At 50.8% G+C, this 21876-nt stretch overlaps 1 protein-coding gene across 1 annotated transcript in view; it reads left to right on the top strand.

The window, feature by feature from the left end:
* Window positions 1–21191, top strand: part of KCNH3 (potassium voltage-gated channel subfamily H member 3) — a 72556-nt gene extending 51365 nt beyond the window's left edge. The window contains exons 6-15 of the mRNA XM_083727445.1: window positions 641–798; window positions 3134–3341; window positions 6863–7129; window positions 9318–9517; window positions 12515–12764; window positions 13922–14136; window positions 15901–16184; window positions 17297–17400; window positions 17538–17605; window positions 20094–21191. Coding sequence (XP_083583571.1) covers window positions 641–798; window positions 3134–3341; window positions 6863–7129; window positions 9318–9517; window positions 12515–12764; window positions 13922–14136; window positions 15901–16184; window positions 17297–17400; window positions 17538–17605; window positions 20094–20696 — 2357 coding nt within the window. The 3' untranslated portion in view covers window positions 20697–21191. The remainder of the gene's footprint in view (window positions 1–640; window positions 799–3133; window positions 3342–6862; window positions 7130–9317; window positions 9518–12514; window positions 12765–13921; window positions 14137–15900; window positions 16185–17296; window positions 17401–17537; window positions 17606–20093) is intronic.
* The last annotated feature ends 685 nt before the right edge of the window (window positions 21192–21876 follow it).

The raw sequence follows: 21876 nt of genomic DNA, 5'->3' as shown, positions 1-21876 counted from the left end.
TGCAGGTTCGTGTGAGCTTTTCACTAATATACAATTCAGTCTGTTTCAGATTGAATTATACATTCCTGGTAAGTTTCCTTGAATCCCTCTTAAAAGAATAAAGACGCCACACTCTTATTGATAAGTAACAAAAAGAAGGTTTACTCACGATCAGGCAGAGCACAGTGTGATCCCTGAAGGCAGACTTAGTTGCAAATATGTACATGTGGATCTACCCCATAGGGAGGAATGATCTCAGTGCTTTGGCTAGCTGGCAGCTAGCAGAGCAGTCCTAGCTAGAAGAATAAGAGTGAGGTGTGCTGTGTGACTGGTCCTTTTGTTACTTGGACAGGTTAGGTCATGCCCACCTTCTATCACATGCAAAAGGAAGGATGCTCCATCCAGGAGGAACAGGAACAGGAAGTTTTGACTGGCTGGACCAAACATTCCCTTGCATGTCTTCTCTAGCGTTACAAGGAATGTTGTACTTGACTGCTCCCAGTGGCTTACATCCCACAGAAAGGAGGCAGCCAATCCCGATTAAAGCTGTGTTTCTTTCTTTATTTCCATTTATGGGAATTATGGGAAATGTAGTCCAACAGCAACCACTGGTGCAACTGCTGCGGACTTGGTCCTTAACATTTCTGCCCTTTCTTTCCAGATATCGTGCTGAATTTCCGCACCACCTTTGTGAGCAAGTCAGGGCAGGTGGTGTTTGACCCTCATGCCATTTTCCTGCACTACCTGACCCGCTGGTTTGTACTGGACCTCATAGCAGCACTGCCCTTCGACCTCCTCTATGCTTTCAAGGTCAATGTGGTGAGTTTTTGGTGAGGCGCTGTGTTACAGGATGCAAAAAAAGGGCTGAAGTCTGCAGCTGCCCGTAGATCTCCCGCTGGCAGCCTGGTGCCATTTTGCTGGGCAAAGCTGGCATTATAACCTAGTTGGGTTTGGGGTTTTCTCCTACATCACTCCCTGAGACTTGTCTCTCTCCCTCTTCCTCAACATTTAATTTAAGGGTAAAGGGACCCCTGACCATTAGGTTCAGTCGTGGCCGACTCTGGGGTTGCGGCACTCATCTCGCTTTATTGGCCGAGGGAGCCGGCTTACAGCTTCCGGTTCATGTGGCCAGCAGGACTAAGCGCTTCTGGCGAACCAGAGCAGCTCATGGAAACGCCATTTACCTTCCCGCCGGAGCAGTACCTATTTATCTACTTGCACTTTGATGTGCTTTCGAACTGCTAGGTTGGCAGGAGCAGGGACCGAGCAACGGGAGCTCACCCCGTCGTGGGGATTCGAACCGCCGACCTTCTGATCGGCAAGTCCTAGGCTCTGTGGTTTAACCCACAGCGCCACCTGCATCCTAACATTTAATTTACATGTAAGCAAAAACAAAACCTAAACGCTGGAATATGTTTCTGCAGCAAAGCCATGCCTTCCGTCCCTATGGATTACAAGAACCGCGATTCATCAGGCATGAGAGAAATCTGCTCTGTATATGCTCAGAGGTGCTCTTCATCCCAGGCGTGAATTAAAATAGCCCACGCTAATGCATCATATGGTTGATTCAAGTTATCAACATTGTCTGAAACACACTTCAGGGCCCAGTGAGGTCTAATAATCACTAGCATCTGGGCTTAAACAGTTTAGAAAAGCTGGCGTGTCCTTCCAAGTTGGGCAATGGCCCGATGGGATTGGTAGAATCACCTCTGTGGCGATGTACGGCCTCCTTAGCGGGAGACATTAATGCAACAATAAATAGAAACCAGCTTGCTGAAGATTCTTAGGTGATTGCCCAGACATGATGTTAAAAACATGAATACACTGAATGCACCTGTTTTTTGTTTTTCGAACCATAACAGCTTCAGCACTGTGTGTGTGGGAGGACAAGCAGGACTGCAAATATTGTATGTGGGGAGGCAAGTTTCCTCTCCCCCACCCCCTCCATGGCGCGGTTCTGCTTAAAACCCCTCCCCACTTCAAAACTGCTGTTAGCTCTAAGCCAGAAGCTTCCCTTTGCTCCTTTGGAACTCTTTGCTCTTAATCAAAGGCATAGTGCTTCCCCTTTGCTAGGGGGCTGTCCTGCTACCTGGGCTCCAACCCAGTTTTGAGCTCTACCCACCCAGCCACAAGCCCCCCCCTTTCAGATAACCTCCTAGTTTGTGGCAGGCCTATATCCAGAAATGTGATAATGAGACGGCCACTTGGGCTGTTGGCTGGTGTCTTGACAGAAACGGCAAAAACCTAAATCTAAGCGTGATGCAGTTTAAAGCTGTTTAGCTAATTGAGCTAATTCATTAGCAGACCTGGCATATATTTTATTGTTATCCTTTTCCTTACTCTCCCCCCGCCCCCCCAAAAAGTCATGCTTTAAATTTTGGGAGGAAAGATAGTAGGCTTACATACCCTCCAACATTTTTTTGATGCATCCCATTCCATAATGATAATTTTACTGTTTATACCCCACACGTCTGACTGGGTTGCCCCAGCCACTCAGGGCAGCCTCCAACATATATAAAAACATAATAAAACATTAAACATTTCTTTAAAAAATTCTCTGTACAGGATTGCCTTCAGACGGCTCGGGGGTTGGATAACTCCATACCCCCCAACATTTCTCCAATGAAAATAGGGACATCCTAAGGAAAAGTGGGACATTCCAGGATCAAATCAGAAACAGAGATGGCTTCTCTAAATTAGGGACATCCCTGGAAAACAGGGACACTTGGAAGGTCTGAACTTGCATTTAATTCAGAGGGAGATGCATTCTGAAGGGGCAAGCTCCCCACCCACCCAAATCTGGTTGTAGCCCCGTTCTTGAGCATCCCTTCTTCCATCACCAGGAGCGCCAACCTGTCCCCACAGCCGTGGGTGCCTTGGGCTATGGGTGCCATGCAACGTGCTCTGCCCTGGCACCAAAATTTGTGGGTGCTTGTTCCCTTGATGGAAAATTTTGTGGGTGCTCAGGCACCCAGGGCCCCAGGTAGTTGGCACCTAGGTAGGGCCCCAGGTAGTTGGACCTCCTCTTCTTCCGTGGTTCGATTCCCACCCCGGCCCTCCACATTGCAGCTCCCCTCCGCGCCCGAGGCGGCAATGAAAGTTGACGCAACTTCTCTCTCTCTCTCCTTTTCCCTCTCCTTCCCACCCCACTCAGTACTTCGGGGCTCATCTGCTCAAGACGGTGAGGCTCCTGCGCCTGCTGCGTCTGCTGCCCAACCTGGACCGGTACTCGCAATACAGCGCCGTGGTGCTGACCCTCCTCATGACCGTCTTTGCGCTCCTGGCGCACTGGGTCGCCTGCGTCTGGTACTTCATCGGGCAGCGCGAAGTCGAGAGCAGCCCCTCTCAGCTGCCGGGGATCGGTGAGTGGTTGTTTTTCTTTAGGTCTTTGCTCTTCCCGCCACATAAGCAAGCATGGTGCGACTCAATGGGGGCGTGCACACGTGTGTGTGCATGTGCATGTGCGTGCGTGCACACGCGTGCATGCAAACCGATGCTGCAGGTGCCACATAAATAATAGTCCTGGCGCGCACGCTCGCTTTCACTTTGGGGGCGATGAGTTCTCCTATAATTACTGTTGTCTACCCGACTCCTGAGACTGCGTGACGGCAGGCTTTAGCAAGCCTTTACCTTGCCAAATCTTCTGGGACTCGGATCCTGACAATCAGCGGGCGGAGCCTCGGTGCTCAAAAGGTGGGGCTTATTGCCACTTGGCGCATAGTCGGGAGATCTCTCCCAAGCCCCTCGCTTACTTGATCTCGTGGGATTTACTGACACAAGCGCACACCTTTTTCCTCTCCCCATACGCCCCGTCACTTTTTAAAAAGCAAGCAATATTTTTTCCCCTTCATAACTGCAGCTGGCGCAACTGATGTTGGCGGGGTTGTTTTGGGGCATGTTTTGGGCTCTTCTGTGCGCTGGGTTGTTTTTAGCAAGAGAGGGAAAGGGGCTGTTCGTGCATTTCTGTGGAGCTTGCCTGAAGATCCCAACTTCTCCTGGCACTTTGGAAAAAAACAAAGCGAGTGAAAGGAAACAGACCCCGCCTCTCCGCTGCCCAATTTTCGTTTGCAGAGATAATGATGAGCAGGGATCTCGTGCCCCCACCTCGTGTTTTTAAATGAGCGAGATGCTAGCCAGGAAGTAAGCCCAATTGAATTCACTGGGGGCTTACTTCAGAGTAAACACAGGTAGGATTGCAGTGGACAGGCTGCGGGGTGGGAAGTGGGGTGCTCCTTCAAGATACATTCCCCCCTCCCGGTTAGACATGTAGGACAAACCCCAGGAAATGATTGCGCTGTATTCTTCTGGGAGTCCCAAACAGTTTTGAAGTAAGAGTGAAACTGGCTTAGGGGAAGCCACACCAAAACAGTGCAGTATTTCAGAAGAAACCAGTAGATTCGCCATGGATTCCAAGAATGGGTAAAAACGTCCTGAACAGGAATGTAAAAGGTAATCCTGAGAGTCGCTGGGGGTGGGGAGAATATGCCTTAAAACACACACAACCATAGGAATTCTGTGCCCAGAAAAACTGGTCTCTTCAACCTGTGTAGTCTGGGAGTCCTCAAGACCACCCACCTCTGAGACCAGCTCAGGAAGGGAGACTGCTGGGCAGCGAGGCGGCAGGTAAACCAGCAGAATCCCTAATCTGTCCAATAGCCCAACACTCTAGATTCCACCCTCAACTGGCCTGAGAGCCTGGAGATAGAATCTCTATAGGTAAAGGTAAAGAGACCTCTGACCATTAGGTCCAGTCGTGGCCGACTCTGGGGTTGCGGCGCTCATCTCACTCTATAGGCCAAGGGAGTCAGCGTACAGCTTCCGGGTCATGTGGCCAGCATGACTAAGCCACTTTTGGCGAACCAGAGCAGCGCATGGAAACGCCGTTTACCTTCCCGCCGGAGCGGTCCCTATTTATCTACTTGCACTTTGACGTGCTTTCGAACTGCTAGATTGGCAGGAGCAGGGACCGAGCAACAGGAGCTCACCCCGTCACGAGGATTCAAACCACCAACCTTCTGATCAGCAAGTCCTAGGCTCTGTAGTTTAACCCACAGCGCCATAGACCACAGCAACTCCCCCTGCCCGACCCTTGAGTCTAGCCTGGTGCTGCACTGAGTACACAGGTGGGCACAGCTCCACCCTGTTCACCCACCCAGGTTTCCATGATACATGTCAGATCAGCCTCCTCATCCATAATCAGATCATGGATGAGAAAGATTTTATTCTGGGCCGGCTAGGCATTCAACAGCAGTAGTCGCAGACTCGAGGGCTGGCCGATATGACAACCCCTGATCTCCCCCCCTGCCCCACAACAGTCCGGAGGGGGAAAACTGGCAAGCGTTTTCCTGTGTAAGGTGCTTCTTCTGCTGGATCTGGGGCGACTCCTCCTTTCTGCTGCCTGAAGGTAGCATGCCGTTGCTATCCTCGCAAGTACCGCACGCCTGCTGAATAAGCGCATGAATGGGATGTGCTGAGACTATCTCTTCTCTGACCTCATTCACCCATGCCTTCAGCTCGAAAGCGGGCAGCCATGGGCGTAGCCAGGGACGGGTGGGTGGAGGGGCAGCTGCCCCCCTCAATCAAGTTTTTTAAAAAATACTTAATTAAAAGTAGAAATAATCAGAATGTTTGAAATTCAGATGCTTGCTGAGGTCACTTGGGTGGCTCTTTCTGTTGCAGGTAGCTGCATCCTATCTCTCCCCCCCCCCCCCAATATAAATCTTGGATACACCCATGAGGGCAGCCTTCACCTGTACAACTGTACACACAAGGGATTCAGCACAACCCCAGTGGTGCAAGCTTGTACACATGGCAATCTTCTGTTGCAGACCTTGGGCACAGACACGCAGGGCAAAAGGGGATGCCAGTCGCCTTCGTGCCCTGAACTGCTGAGAGCCATTTGACTGTCCTGTATTGGAAACGACATCCCCTCTTCAGATGAGACCCTTCCTTCTGCTCACGGTTCCTTCCTTGTGGCAGGAAACAGGACTAAATGCCTTAGCTAAGGAGCCTCTGGGCAAAGATTCTGTGATTGTGAGGAGCGGTGGAGCCCTGTTGGTGCAGGTGGGAACTGGTGGCGCTGTGGTCTAAACCACTGAACCTCTTGGGCTTGCTGATCAGAAGGTGGGCGGTTCGAATCCCGGGTGAGCTCCTTTTGCTCTGTCCCAGCGCCTACCAACCTAGCAGTTTGAAAGCACACCAGTACAAGTCGATAAATAGGTACCGTGCAGTGGGAAGGTAAACAGCGTTTCCATGCGCTCTGGTTTCCGTCACGGTGTTCCATTGCACCAGAAGCGGTTTAGCCATGCTGGCCACCTGACCCAGAAAACTGTCTGTTGACAATCGCCGGCTCCCTTGGCCTGAAAGCAAGATGAGCGCCGCAACCCCATAGTCCAGTCAGACTTAACCGTCCAGGGGTCCTTTACCATTTACCATGTTAGAAACTGGGATATAAAAGCTCCCCAATGGCTCCTGGGACCTGGGTTGCGGGCGCCAAATCAGAATGTCTAGTCGCCATGTCCTACACAAACTCTAACCACTACGCCACACTGCCTCTCACTGGGGTGAACCTTTCTGTTTGCAAAGTCACAGCTCCTGTGGCAGGCGGAGCTGCCAGCGAGGGGCATTGTCTCGCTCTGCCCATGTAACATTATTATTTTCCAAGTTCTGATGTTTTTATTTCTGGAAGGAAAAGCGCTTCCTTGTAAATGGCACAGGAGCGCTTGTGCAAGTGTGTGTGTGTGTGTGTGTGTGTGTGTGTGTGTGTGTGTGTGATGCTACACCTTTTTCCAGATCCTTGGTTTCTTTGAAGGTTTTTGCGGCTAGCTTTCAGGAGGAGAGGATCTTTCTAATAACCTGCTTTCCCCCTTCCTCTTCCTCCCAGGGTGGCTGCAGGAGTTGGCCCGTCGCCTCGAGACACCCTACTACTTGGCCCAGAGGAACAGCAGCGCTGAGGACGACTCTGCCAACGGGACCAGCCCGGCTCTGAACGGCAGCACGTGGGAGCTTTTAGGGGGCCCCTCCCTGAGAAGCGCTTATATCACCTCCCTGTACTTCGCCCTCAGCAGCTTAACCAGCGTGGGCTTTGGCAACGTGTCGGCAAACACCGACTCGGAGAAGATTTTCTCCATCTGCACCATGCTGGTGGGGGGTGAGTAAGGCCCTAAGCCTGGGGCGGCAGTGGGCTGGGAGTGAGGAGCATCGGCAGGCTTTGTTTTGTTGTTTTATTAAAAAAAGACGACAACAACACCACGTCATCCTGCTCTTCCTCCTCGTTTCCCTTTTCGTAGCTCCTGGGCAATCTGGTTATCATGACAACCACGGGGCAAGCACCTTCTATAAATACGGCTTTTAATTTGGTGCTGTCCCAAAAACCCAGCAGCAAGGCGGTACTGGTGTTTTGAGAACCTTCCCTTACAGCAGGAAGGTAGTTTCATGGCCCCAGTTCTTTGAAATGGTTGGTTCAATGCAGGCTTAATCTCTAGGTGTTGTCGGACTTCAACTCCCAGCAAGCCCCAGCAAGCATGATCAATGGTCAGAGGTGATGGGAGTTGTGGTCCAACATCAGATCTCACCAACCCACTGTCCTTAGATGGAAGAAGGTAGGAAATAAACGAGAAGGGGAAAACGTGAGGATCTGCTGTTAGTATCCACTGCGGCCAACCATCAGAAGGGAGGATGCAGGTGGGCCCAAGCGTTTGGAATTTGTGGCATTCTTGGACAGGGATGGGAGTCATAGGTGTCAACCGTCCCTTATTTGGCGGGAAACTCCCTTATCCCAGTGCCGTGTCCCGCTGCTGTCCCTTATTGATGATGTCCCTTAAATTTCCCGGGTTTCAAAGGAAGCAGCTCCTCTCCTTCCCTCCCTGCCGGCCAGGGAGGAGGGAGGCTCCAACTGTGTTGCTTGGCTGCGTTGCTCACCCAATAAGGAGTCTAACAACGACTGGGGGGTGGAGCTTGCATGCCTTGTGCTGATCAAATCGGCCACATTGCCTGGGTACTCGTCTTTGCTCAGTGCTTCCCAGCGGAGAGGTGACGACGGTAATTTCCTTGCTGCATCCCTTTTGCTGGGTTGCTACGCTGTGGGAACCACCGCTTGAGGCTTCGTTTGGCTGCTGGCTGGGCTTCTGCACCCGGCAACTGTTTCTGTGCTTCTGTGGAGCAGTCACAAAATTAGGGAATACCGTCAGCTGCCGCTAAAGTTAATGAACTGGAGGTGAAAAGCCAGTTCCGCCCCCCCTCCTGCCGGAGGATTAAAAAGAGAGAGAAATACGTGGCACAGGGTCTCATCTGTTTCTACAGCAGTTGATTTGAGTTTGATAAGCTTGAATGGAAAACTCTGCCTATTGAGGCCTGCAAATGCAGCAGAATGAGCTTGGAGTGAGATGGGTTAACTTCTGAGGTGGTGGAATGGCCTGTATTACTTTACACTGCAGGTGGGTGGGTGGGTGAGATTGTGTTTTTAATGCTCCTTTATGTGAAAAGCACCAAAGCAAGTAGAAAACCAGTACAGTGGTGCTCCTTTTTAAAAATTACTTGCAGGGAATTTAATTACTTGCTGGGGGGGGGGCATTTCAAAAAGGTGACCCACCACCTGCAGCCTGAAGAGGTACATTCTACTACCTCAGAATTCTGCAACCTGCGTAGTAATTATTATTTATTTATTTATTTATTTATTTATACATACATACATACATACATACATGCATGCATACCCGGCCCATCTGGCTGGGTTTCCCCAGCCACTCTGGGTGGCTCCCAGCAGAATATTAAAAACACCAGAAACATCAAACATCAAAAACTTCCCAATACAGAGCTGCCTTCAGGTAGTTGCTTATTTCCTTGACATCTGATGGGAGGGCGTTCCACAAGCCGGGCCCCACCACCGAGGAGGCCCTCTGCCTGGTTCCCTAAAACCTCACTTCTTGCAGTGAGGTAACTGCCAGAAGGCCCTCGGCGCTGGACCTCAGTGTCCGGGCAGAATGATGGGGGTGGAGACGCTGCTTCAGGTACACTGGATCGAGGCCATTTAGGGCTTTAAAGGTCAGCACCAACACTTTGAATTGTGCTCAGAAACGTACTGGGAGCCAGTGTATATAGGTTGCAGGTCAATGGATTTTTGTTCCAGGCAAGGCAGGGCGGGGAAGACCAGTGTCTTAGCCGCCATGCCTTGCTTGTGTTTTTTAGGTCACATATATTGCTTGGACTTTGCACAGGTAAGCAGAACAGAGTAACCATTTATCCCACGGCAAGGGGTGGCAGAGGGGACATTCTGCTCCATGTTTGCTGGACTAGCTTTGACGCCGCTTTCCTCCCTCTCCTCTCCTTCCCCCTCCCAGCCTTAATGCACGCGGTAGTCTTCGGGAACGTGACCGCCATCATCCAGCGCATGTATGCGCGCCGCTTCCTCTACCACAGCCGCACGCGCGACCTGCGCGATTACATCCGCATCCACCGCATCCCTCCGCCGCTGAAGCAGCGCATGCTGGAGTATTTCCAGGCCACCTGGAGCGCCAGCAACGGCATCGATACTCGTGAGGTGAGGCGGGAGGCCTGGGTGGGGTGTGGGTCCGAACCACGAGGAAGCTTTCCCACCCAGGGGGCAGGGGATTGGGGAGAGAGCAGCTGGCGAGGAAATAGAAAAGGGCACCTCAGGAGTGCGCAAGTGCCCCAGGAACACCGGTGAAGCCTTCTGTTCTGCTGAACGCTTCTTAAAATCAAATCCAAGGCTATAATCCTGGACACCATGCAGTTCAGGGGAGTGGCATAGTCCCATTCATTCTCTGCTTCACAGAGTTGTGATGAGGATAAAATTGGGCAAGGGGCATGATGTGCCATGCTGAACACCTTGGAATAAGCATTGGGTGCATGTGAGGATGAGGATTGCAACAGAAGGAGACACCTGGGTTTTTTTTTCTTGGGGTTGAGATATGACAGGAAGATATACAGTGACGTAGCAATGAATGCATAGAAAAAGTGGTTTGGCTATTAAGGGGGCAAGGAAATAAGAGTAGGTGAGCATAAACTAATGGAAATATTTGCTTGCCCTCAGTCCTCACTGAAATTTGCCCTCGTCGTCCTACACACTGTCTTTAACCTTAAACTAGGCATCCCCAAACTCAGCCCTCCGGATGATTTGGGACTACAATTCCCATCATCCCTGACCACTCAGGGGATGATGGGAGTTGTAGTCCCAAAACATCTGGAGGGTGCCTGCCTTAAACCTTGCATTCCATTCAGAATCTTCCCCTCCGACCACCTTTCATTGCGGAACAGCTGCATCAACGGTTCCCAAACTTTTTTTGAGGGGGGCCTTGGTTCCATGAGCTCCTCCCCAGCACCCACTACCCTGTAAACAAAAAAAAACATTAATCAGAAGAGCGGTTTACACGACCCACTGAGGACAGCATAATAAAATTCGACATAGAAACAATTGCACATTTATTCAAAATCCAGTTAAAATTATTTCATTTATTCACTTGATCCAGTGATGCCGGCTTTTCAAAGTGTTATACAGCGGTACCTCTGTTACGTACTTAATTCATTCCAGAGGTCCGTTCTTAACCTGAAGCACCAGTTCAGCTAATGGGGCCTCCCACTGCTGCCCCGCCACCGCAGCGCAATTTCTGTTCTCATCCTGAAGCAAAGTTCTTAACTCAAGGTTCTATTTCTGGGTTATTGGAGTCTGTAACCTGAAGCGTATGTAACCTGAAGCATCTGTAACCCGAGGTACCACTGTAGTCACTTACACCTCCAGCGTCTCCCTGCTACCCCCTTGCCTCTTAGTGCCCCCCTAGGGAATCCCACTGCCCACTTTGGGAAAATCACTGAGCTAGAAGGTAGCCCATTGTATCAAACTGGCCTATCAGAGCCTGATGGGCAGGAGGAAAGGGAAGCACACCTGCGAGACCTTTTCCCAAGGATGTAAGATGAGCCCTGCATCTAGTGCAGCATCTTGTCCTCCCAGTGGTCACCCAGATGCCAGTGGGAAACCAGCGAGGAGGATTGAGCACAAGAGCTCTCTTTCCCCTTCCCGTGGCTTCCAGCAACTGGTATTCTGGAGCATCGCTTGGGTGTGGGAAGAGCTGTGTGCACATGGTGCTAAAACAGAAGGCGGGAGACATCAAAATGAGCAGCTGAATTCTGCAGCTTGTGTAAGACATTCGTATCAAGCCAAGCCTGTGTGCTGGGTTTTTGTGTGGTTTTATTCTGCTAGTCATGGAGAGGGGAAGAGCAGCCACAGTGTCCTGGCCAGTGGAAACCGCTTCCTCTAAGGCACACAAGGTTTCACAAAACCTCCCTGTATCTTTTCAGGCGTATGGGCTTGAAACCTGTTTCAAAACAAAACAAGCCACTGTTCATCTCGTGCTGTTTGGTGCCCACTGCAAAATTCCGCACTATCTCTGAGCTCAGATAGAAATGTAGCAGATGCAGGTGGAATTAAACAGTATGTTTGTTTTGTCACATTGACATCCCATCCCAAGGGATTCAAAGCAATGTAGAAGGTGTTATCCTCACGGGTCATGACGACATGTACAGTCATACCTTGGTTGTCGAGCGCCTTACAACTCAAACTTTTTGGCTCCCGAACACCACAAACCTGAAAGTGAGTGATTCAGTTTGCAAATGTTCTTTGGAACCCAAATGCCCGATGCAGCTTCCGATTGGCTGCAGGAAGTTCCTGCAGCCAATCAGAAGCCACACCTTGGCTTTCAGAAGTTGAACGGACTTCTGGAACGCATTCTTCTCAAGAACCAAGGTGTGACTGTATCAGCAATGGGTTGTGTGACTGGCTGTGGGTCCCACAATGAGGAACGACGGAGGCTTTTGATCCAGATCACCCCAGTCCAAATCTTGCATGCTAATCTTGACTTACACTGACTCTCTGCATTCAGGAAGAAAGATGTGCTGCTACTTTTAAATCTTGGGCTGAATCACTCTTTCCAAAAGCCTCCTTCCAAAAGCTGGGGGTTAAAGGGTAGAGCCATACAGGCCATCCATTTTGGGGACTTGGTGTGTGTGTGTGTGAGAGAGAGAGAGAGGGGGGGGGAGTGTGTGTGTGTGTGTGTGTGTAAGAGAAAGAGAGAAAGAAAGAGAGAAAGAGAGAGAGAGAGAGAGAGAGAAAGAAAGAAAGAAAGAAAGAAAGAAAGAAAGAAAGAAAGAAAGAAAGGGAAAGAGGAAGGAATGTGTGCGTGAAAGAGAGAGAAGGAGGGAGGGAGGGAGGGAGGGAGGGAGGGAGGGAGGGAAGGAAGGAGGAGGGAAGGAAGTCACTATGGTAAAAGACCACAAACCGTAGAATCTACTCTGTATTTTCCCTCCATTGTGATGTGGTCTGTACACTTGAATTTTATGCACTCGGTTGCCATTAGTGGCGATGGTGGGTGTTTGGGCCCAGACTCTCTTCTCTCACTTCCATCACTTTTGTGATGTGCTTTTGGGGAAAAGCAGTGGGGAGTGCACCACCAGTCCACGTGTTGATGGTGGTCCCAGTCGTGATGCTGCCACCGTGACCATTGCCTCCCTTTCCCCCCTCCAGTTGCTGCAGAGCCTCCCGGATGAGCTTCGCGCAGACATCGCTCTCCACTTGCACAAGGAGCTGCTGCAGCTGCCCCTCTTTGAGGGGGCCAGCCGGGGCTGCCGGCGCTCCCTTTCGCTCAGCGTCCGCACGTCGTTCTGCACGCCAGGGGAGTACCTGATCCGGCAGGGGGATGCCCTCCAGGCCCTCTACCTTGTCTGCTCGGGCTCCATGGAGGTGCTCAAAGACGGCACTGTGCTCGCCATCCTAGGTATGGGGACCTCTTTTGTTCCTGCCCCTTCTCTTCCCTCCTAGAAGGGGTGGGATATTTGATGGCATTTGGGAGGGAGGAACAGGCAAGCAAACTCCTCTGCTTAGGACCTGCTGCATGTGGAAAGCCAAAGGTTCAGACTAGAGTCTTCTCCTTGACACGAGAACGAGGCCTTCTCTGCAGTGGCTCCCCATCTCTGGAATGCTCTCCCCAGGAAAGTTTGCCTGGCACCTTCATTGCACACCTTTAGGCACCAGGCAAAAACATTCCTTTTTAACCAGGCCTCTGGTTGATCTGATTTACATCCTATGCCCTTTTAAAATATGATTTTTTTTGTATGTGTTGGGGTGGGGTTGCTGTTTTTATTTTTATTAGGTATTTTGTGGTTTCATATCTTGATTTTATTCTGTGAACTGCCCTGAGGACCCCCCCCCCCCGGGTATAGGGCGGTATATAAATTCAATAAATAATAATAAAGTTTTTAGATGGAGGGAAAATTTAAGCATCTCACTCCGCAACAGCATCTTGAAGTTTTATACACCACCAAGACAACTGGAACATTTCCACCCCAAAGATGAAGATCAGATTCCCGTTCTGTTCTGTGTCCCCAACTCTTAAGCCCTGCCAATGCCGCTTTCCAGTTTGGGGGTTCCTTTAGCTCCTTTTGAAAACCATTTGTTAGAAAAAATAACATGTTAGAATAAATTATTAAGTTAAAGTGGAGAAATAAGTTAAGGACTTGCTGAGCTGATAATTTAAATTGGGATACAAGAAGGGGAGGTGTGAGGAGGTCTGAGAAACAAGTTAAAAGAAAATAAGTAATTGAAATTTTATGTGTTTTTAATTGTTTTTAAGTTTTGTATTTTTTTATTTTTTGTCTATTTTTGTTTTTGTGTGGTTTTTGAAAATGCTAATAAATATTCATTTTAAAAAAAATGAAAACCAGCACCCTGCTTCTCTTGCTAAGGCAATCCAGGTAGGGGCTGCAGGTTGGCATACCCAGGTGTGCACACACACACCTACACACCCGCACAACAGGGTTCCACAGAACTAGCTTGACAGACCTTTTGATGCCAAGGGAGAAGGTGCCTCATTCAAAACTGCGGCTAGTACTATTTTGCCAGTTGGATCTCACCAATTGCCTTTCGTTCTTTCAGGGAAGGGGGACCTAATCGGTTGCCACATCTCATCCAGGGAGGAGGCGGTCCAGGCCAATGCGGACGTGCGGGGCCTCACCTACTGTGACCTGCAGTGCCTGAGCTTGCCTGGCCTTCTCGCCAGCCTGGAGCTCTACCCAGAATTTGCCAGCAAATTTCGCCACGAGCTCCCGTGCGAGCTCAGCTACAACCTGGGCGGAGGCAGCAGCTTCCAGGTGAGTGGAAAGAACAGCTGCAACAGGCAGGGAAGCAATGGAAGGAGTAGGCAACAAATGCCTTTGAAAGGGTCGTGGGTGCACTAAGGCCCCTCAATGCGACCTGTTTATTGAGCATTCGTCCTGATTTGCTTGCACAAAGGGTTGGATTGTGTCTGGGTCTTTACTGAGCATTTGTTCTGATCTGCTTGTGGGATGTTTACATGCCTGCCTTTTAGTCATTCATTCATTCCATGTTGCTCAATTCATTTTCCTGTTACTTTCAAAACTGCATAATGTCCAATTCCGTTTTTAAAGTAGATTGGTGACAGAATCCCCAAACCCACTTTAACTGTGCGAACTTAGTTTTCCAATATGCACTTGAACTCTTCCTACAAAACAGTGGCTTTGTGGAGACACCTTTTGTGACACTATCATTAGGCAGAGCTTTTTGTTCTTCCTTGCCTATTGCCCTTTCAACTCAACCTAGAAAGCATTTATCCAGATGTAGCCTCAGATACTGCTGGCCAACTCTTCAGCACCCACTCCAGAAACAATCCAGAGCTAATAAATTACTTTCCTAGGAGTCTGATGGGTGTCTAGGAGGTTAACCTAGATTGTGTCTGGACCAGCCTCCTTGGCAGCACTGGTTCATCTGGGAAGGTGGTAACAATTAGAGAGGCGAGTTCACCTAGTTCTGCTTGCTTGGAGACACCAAGCACAGCTGGTGCGTTTACCACTTTTATACCATTAGCTGAGCTCTCAGCCATTTCTTCTCTGACCCTGGCATCCCCAATTTCTGGGGAGAAATGGGCATGCAGGGTCGCATCCATGGCATGAGAGCAACTGTAGCAATGATATGATTGCTGCATTGCCAGGGCCTAGATAGTGTGAGGAATTTTCCCACTGCCCCACAAAAGTGTGTTTGCAGGCCACGTACCAGCAGTGGTCAGAGCCAAAGTATGCCTGCATACATCCACACATACCCCACCCCTGCACATCTTACTTGCTTGGATTCCAGTCTGTGCACTGAGCAAGGGAGTGTTCCCTTTCTTCACAGGCAACTTGCTTTGCTTCCATGCTGTTTAGTAGAAAAGGGGAGCTTTCTCGCCCAGCAGCAGTGGGATCCCTCTTTCCTGCTCTACTGAGCTGTACTCTCCACTCCCTGCAGTCTCCCACACAACATACATGCACATAACACACAGAGAGAACTCATCTGATTGAAGGTGGCAGCTCAGCAGTGGGCAAACTGTAGCCACCAATTAACTGTGGGCCTAGATGTATCTCAGCAGTACTGAGCCCAATCTGGATTAATTCTGGACCTAACACAATGGATGGCCCAGAGCCCAGTCTGGAACTGACCTGAAATAAGTGGATGTAGTAAATGAACCAGGGATTCTTTCTGGAGATAGCTGGCAACTGCAGCCTCACTATGAGGACTCCAAAACTGGTCTTCATCTAGTCAAAAGATTAAGCTAGAAGGCTCTTTTCAAAGTGAAGAGGTTTTTAATATCCACATGTATGTCAAGTGGAAAACCCGCACAAACACTGCAATGAATGTCACTCCTGGATGCAAGAATTCTGCCGCATGCAAATGCAGAGAAAGTCACAATTGGTTTGGGCTTCTCTGCACATGGATCTCTCTTGTAGAATCATCTCACTGCCTTGTGCTCTATGGTCAGTGTGTAATCATTTCCCCCTTTTGCAGGGGACAATTCAGAGAAGGCAGCAGGTTGTAAATGTGGCACCGGAAAAAGGTTGCGTCTGCTTTTCCTTCCTTTGCAGGCTGAGACCCCATCGCTGAGCAACAGGGCACCCACCACGTTGCTTTCCACATTGGGGAAGGACTCCGATACTTCGTTCCCTTCACGCCGCAGAACTCCATGCTTGCCCACAGAGGCTGTGGATGAGCCTGCCAGCCCCCTGCTCCCCTCTTCCGCTGGAGGCCACAGCAATCACCCGCCACGGTCAGGCTTTCCACGCCACCCACCTCCTGAACCTTCCTCACGTCCCACGGCGTTGCGGCTACATACAGCTCCCTGCAGTGGCCCCCCAGACCTCAGCCCCAGGTAAGGAGCACACAGAGACAGATAAGATGATGAAAAGAGCAGTTGAATGGAGAACGCAGGCAGTGGCTTGGGGTAGCCTAGCTTGTTGTCTAGGCTCTGGCAATCTCTGGGTAAGATTACTGCAGTGTGTTATATGTGGGATTGCCTTTGAAACTGCAGCGGGTGCAGAATTTAGTAGCCAGATTGCTTATCAGGGCAAGATGGTCTGCAGGTGTAACAGCAATGTTGGCATGACTGCAACGCTTACCAATTAGTCTACAGGCTTATTTCAAAGTGCTGCTTTTGACCTATAAAACCCACAGGCAGCTCAGAACCTGCGAGGATCATCTCTCCCCACATGAAGTAATCCGGACACTGTGTTCATAATCTGGCACCCTTCTCAGTGGGCTGTCTCCAAGGGAGTTGTGGAGGGTGAGGATACAAGAACAGGCTTTTTCAGTCGTGGCTTCCAACTTACGGCGTGTCCTCTCCTTGGACGCACACATGGCACCCTTATTGTATGCTTTCAAACTGCAGGCAAAAATACTTCTATTTACCCAGGCCCTTTGGCCTTTAATATGGAGGGTAACCAGTTAAAGGACGAGAATAAAAAGAAATCGCAGGTATTAAGCGGGGTGGTAGGAGTTGTTTTAGACACAAAAACACACACACAATTTAGGTTTTGTTTTATTGCTGTTCTTATATTTGGTTTTAATGTTCCTTGTTATTTTTATCCCTGTTATTTCTATTTTTATCCTGTAAGTTGCTTTGAGACGCTTCAGTGTAAAATGTGACTGATACAGTATAACAGATGAATAACGTGCTTCTATAGAGTTCCCAGCATTTGAGTTCTCACAGAGAGGGGGTATGGAAGGGTTTTTCTCCTGCAGAACACCTGCTGCCCATGTGCTCTTAGTCCCCATCTGGCGTACCTGAGCCACCTGCAGCACTTGTCCCCTAAGAATCTGCCCTGCCTCTCAATGTGTTTTGTCCCATTATTGGAATGTGAGCTTGTGCGTGGGAGTCTTCTGGTTACTCCATAGGGACAGGCTTGGGGATCTGGGTTATAGAATTCCATCCTCCTAGGGCTGTATCTGAGCTGCTCTTTCCCCCCTTCCGATCTCCCTCTGAAGGGTTGTAGATGGCATAGAAGACGGATCCGGTTCCGACAAACCCATGTTTAGTTTCCGCCTCGGTCATTCGGGCCCGGACTACAGCAGCCCTTCACCTGGCACAGGTAAAGCATTCTGCATGGCCTTACAGGGAACAAGGCATGATAATTAGGAAAACATGGCAGCAGCACACAGGTCAGTGAGTTCCTGTGGGCTTCATTTCCCATGCCTTTGCTAAACCAGTCCGCTTCTCTTCTTACAGACAGCGGCCTGCTCACAATCCCCCCAGAGCTCTCTGGTGCCGACACCATTGAGAAACTGCGTCAAGCGGTAAGGGTTTTTTGTGTTTATGTCTTTAAAGTGGTTCATATATAGGCCTGGGTGATGTATTGATACATTGCCCAAGGACCGGTATGAGAGCCAGACCGTGATGGCGGCTCTCATAGGGCTTTCAACATTGCAGTGTATCACCAGCCAAATGGCGATAAACCCTGATGTTCAAAAAAGCTGCACTGGCCGCAGCCGGCGAGGTGCCAGGTGAAACTGTCACAGCTCTCACAGCAGGAGCTGAGGCGCTTTAACCCAGGCATCCCCAACCTGCAGCCCTCCAGGTGTTTTGGCCTACAACTCCCATGATCCCTATCTAACAGGACCAGTGGTCAGGGATGATGGGAATTGTAGTCCAAAACATCTGGAGGGCCGAAGGTTGGGGATGCCTGCTTTAACCCCAGTGCCTCATGGTCTGCGGCCAATACAGCTGGCCCCAGCCTGCTGCTCAGCTGGGGGATGGAAGAGCTCCAACCACAAGCCCCACAACGCTTGCAGGGGGCGGGTGAGCTACCTTGCCCGCTTGCCCCCCACTCCCCGAAGACGGACCAAGCGGTGGGAGCCTATCAGGCTCTGTGTGTTTGACTGCCTTCACCCATACAGGTTCACTGCCTCTTTCCTCGGGGGGGAGGGAGCGGGTGTCCTTCACCCCAGGAGGAAAGACGCAGCCCACCCTCCCAGGCAAAGTCCACAAGGCGTGGGGTGCAAAGCCACCCTATCTGCACCTTGCAGAGATGGGCTACTGGCAAGCACTGGACCTGCCAGCAGCATCAACGAGCCCCTACACTGCCTGGCTGCCTTCCTCCGGGAGGGTGGGCTCTGTCTTTCTGGGTGGAAAGGTGCAACACACCCACCTTAGCGAAGGCAGCCAGGCAGTAGACCTGCTCCTCCTCAGGTGCAAGCAGGGTCGGGGGTCTCAGCTGGGAAGGGGGAGCACTTTAACAGAGCCCCCTTCCTTCCCGTGGGCTCCGGAAAACTGCTTGGCGGAGGCGAGGGCAGCAGTGTGCTCCTCAGCCAAGCAGTTTAAAGAGGAGGGAGGAACAAGCTGTACTGGCACCTTGCTGATACAGCTTGTTTCTCCCTCTACAGGGCAGAGTGCAAGGGTGGTTTCTCACCAGCGATATACTGCTGAGTGCAGCTGTCATTGCAGTCTCCCCTCCCATACTGGTCCTGGGCGATACTCTTCTTTGGTGATCACTCGTAGCCAAGTAAGATTGCCTTCCATAATCATGATTTTAACAATGAGTCCGTGACTGTGGAGGCCAATTCTGGATCCACACGTCCTTCCACAGTGTGGACATTGATTTCCGGGCAGGAGTTGATCATGGTGTGGATTTGCCAAGCATGCCTTCCTCTTAGCACGTTTATCCCTTTCGTCCTGAGTTCGAGTGTCTTCAAAGCCCATGATACCTTTGGTAAAGGCTGTTCTCCAACTGGAGTGCTGGCATGCCAGTGTTTCCCAATTGTTGGTGTTTATACAGCGGTACCTCAGGTTAAGAACTTAATTCGTTCTGGAGGTCTGTTCTGAACCTGAGGTACCACTTTAGCTAATGGGGCCTCCCGCTGCCACCGCACGATTTCTGTTCTCATCCTGAAGCAAAGTTCTTAACCCGAGGTACTATTTCTGGGTTAGCGGAATCTGTAACCTGAAGTGTCTGTAACCCGAGGTACCACTGTACTACATTTTTAAAAATTTGCCTTGAGAGAGTCTTTAAACGTTTTGTTGACCACCAGCATTACGCTTTCCATTCTTAAGTTCGGTATTATCGCCCAGCCTATCCAGTAGTATATCACGGGTGAAACAGCAGATGCTCCTCTGGTGCCAGAGAGAATCAGAAGCAGCTGGCAGGCAGCTTCGTCAAAGCGCTCCGCTCAGTGGAGCAGTTTAACCTGCGAGGTGGGGGCTTGATCATCTGAGAAGCGGGCAGTTTAAGCAAGCCTGCTTATCAGCTGTTCAAGCACCCTCCTCCAGCTGGCAGAATGGCCTCATTTGCCTTCACATGGGCAGGCCTCCTGGGAGAAAGAGGTGGCCCGCCCATGTGAAAATGGACAGGCTCTGTGCACTTGGCTGCCTTCCGGCAGGAGGGTGAACTATGTATTTCCTCCTGGAATCAGGAGTAAGGAAACTGTGCGCCCGCTAGGAGAGGTACGGGCGCTTCCTCTCTAAGGTGGGGATACACCAATATATCACAATGTCCAGAATGTATCGCAGTATTTAGCTGCTGGTGTATCACAATGTTGAAAACCAGATACAGTCATACCTTGGCTTCTGAACGCCGCAAACCCGGAAGTGATTTTGCGAACGTTCTTTGGAATCCGAATGTCCGATGGGGCTTCCGACTGGCTGCAGGAGCTTCCGTTCGACTTCCGAGGTACGACTGTATGGCCCAAGCCCTACCCCAATTCCAGGTTGCTATTGCGCCCAAGAGAAGAGTATAAGCAAACAGAGGCTGCTAATACTCACCCGGTTTCTCCTTGTCTCGCTTCCCAGGTGGCCGAGCTCTCCGGGCAGGTTCAGCAAATGCGCGAAGGCCTGCACTCCCTTCGCCAGGCCGTGCAGCTCTTCCTTCTCTCCCAGACGCCGACACACCCACGGGCCGACCCTTCCGCCTACGCGCCCTTTCCTCATGCAGATGCTACTCCTGCCACGCCTCTGCTAAGTCCGCTCCGAGTAGACACAGGACTCCCGCCCGCCTTCTGCCCCCACAGCGTCCCGCCCGCCCCCTGTCCTAACGGTGCCTGTGGCAGGGTACAGTGGATGTGGGCACCGCCGGCCGGACAGAGCTCGCCCTGGCCCGGCATGTACTGGGCACGGGGGCCAGGCAAGGACTCCGAGACGGTGCCCATTTCGCCGGCGGGGCACGGATCCAAGGACCAAGGAAGCAACGCACAGCTGCCAAGCCAGCTCCAAAGAGAGAGCCCCCTTTCCCGAGCTTGCTCCCCAACAGACCCTACGGGCCTCACGGAAACCAAAACTTCCAGGACTCAAGCCTGCGATTCCTCAAGCCTTGAGATGGTGCTGATTGGTACTGGGGACGATGGGTCTGTCTGCGGCGCCCCCTGCTGGCCAGAGGAGGAAGGCACGGGCCTGTGAGTCTGCTTTTGGAAACATTGGGGGGGGGAGCAGTGTCTTGCAACCCTGGGTGCTAACTTGCTTGGGGGAGAAGCTGAAAAGCCCCCATACGGCACTTCAAGACAGGGCTGCAGCAGCTGTCAACACAGGGACGGGAAGAAAGAACTGGAACGCAAGCTTAGGAATTCTCTGCAGCAGGCTGGAGCAAAAGCAAGACACAGAAGCTGGACCTATCCTGTCTGGATCGGGGAAATACATCCATTTCAAACTCAGATGCTTGAAATATGCAACTATATATATATATATATATATATGTACACACCCACCCCAGTTTTAGCTTCCCCTCTTCCTTCTGGCACTTTGATTGTTAGCCATGGGATGGCGGGGGAGATAAGAGTGAATCCCACTGTGCATGTGTTCCTCTGGTGGGAGGGCAGAGGATTTTCCTAGCCATCTGCAGCACTGGGCTAAAGTGGGCACTCGTTTTATAAAATAAAGGTACGTTTTGGACTCTGACCTCATGGTTTACTAGCTAATTACTCTTGCTTGGGGTTTATTGTCCTCAACACCAAGGGAGGAGTGAGATAAAGTGAACAAGTAGCGTGTTAACTAGGCCTGGCTGACGTATTGATACATCACCCAGGGGTAGAGAGCAACAGCAGCTTCACCCAGCGGTATATCATGGGTGAACCAACACTGCTCCTGTGTCTCTCTGCCACCAGTGCTGCTTTCAACATCAGGCCACTGGTAGCAGCAGCAGTTCCACCAGCGATATACTGCAATCCGCCCAGAGTGGCTGGGGAAACCGAGTCAGGTGGGCGGGGTATACAGTCGCACCTTGGATCCCGGACGCTTGGTATTTGGACGTTTTGGCTCCCAAACGCCGCAAACCTGGAAGTGAGTGTTCCGGTTTGCGAACGTTCCTTGGAACCCGAACGTCCGACAGGGCTTCCAATTGGCTGCAGGAGCTTGCAGCAGCCAATCAGAAGTCACACTTTGATTTCCGAACATTTTGGAAGTTGAACAGACTTCCGGAACGGATTCCATTCGACTTCCAAGGTATGACTGTAATAAAAGAATGAATACTGTCGGGTCAAGCTGCCATTGTGCTCTGCCCATCATACCACAGGAGGAGGAGCTGGCTGCATCGCTAGGGCTGATACAGCTTGTTCCTCCCTTGTCGTCTTTGAACTGCTCCACA

The sequence above is a fragment of the Podarcis gaigeae genome, assembly GCF_964106915.1.
Source record: "Podarcis gaigeae genome assembly, chromosome: 2".
NCBI classification, from domain to species: Eukaryota; Metazoa; Chordata; class Lepidosauria; order Squamata; family Lacertidae; genus Podarcis; species Podarcis gaigeae.
This window is presented reverse-complemented; position numbering and strand designations above follow the sequence as displayed.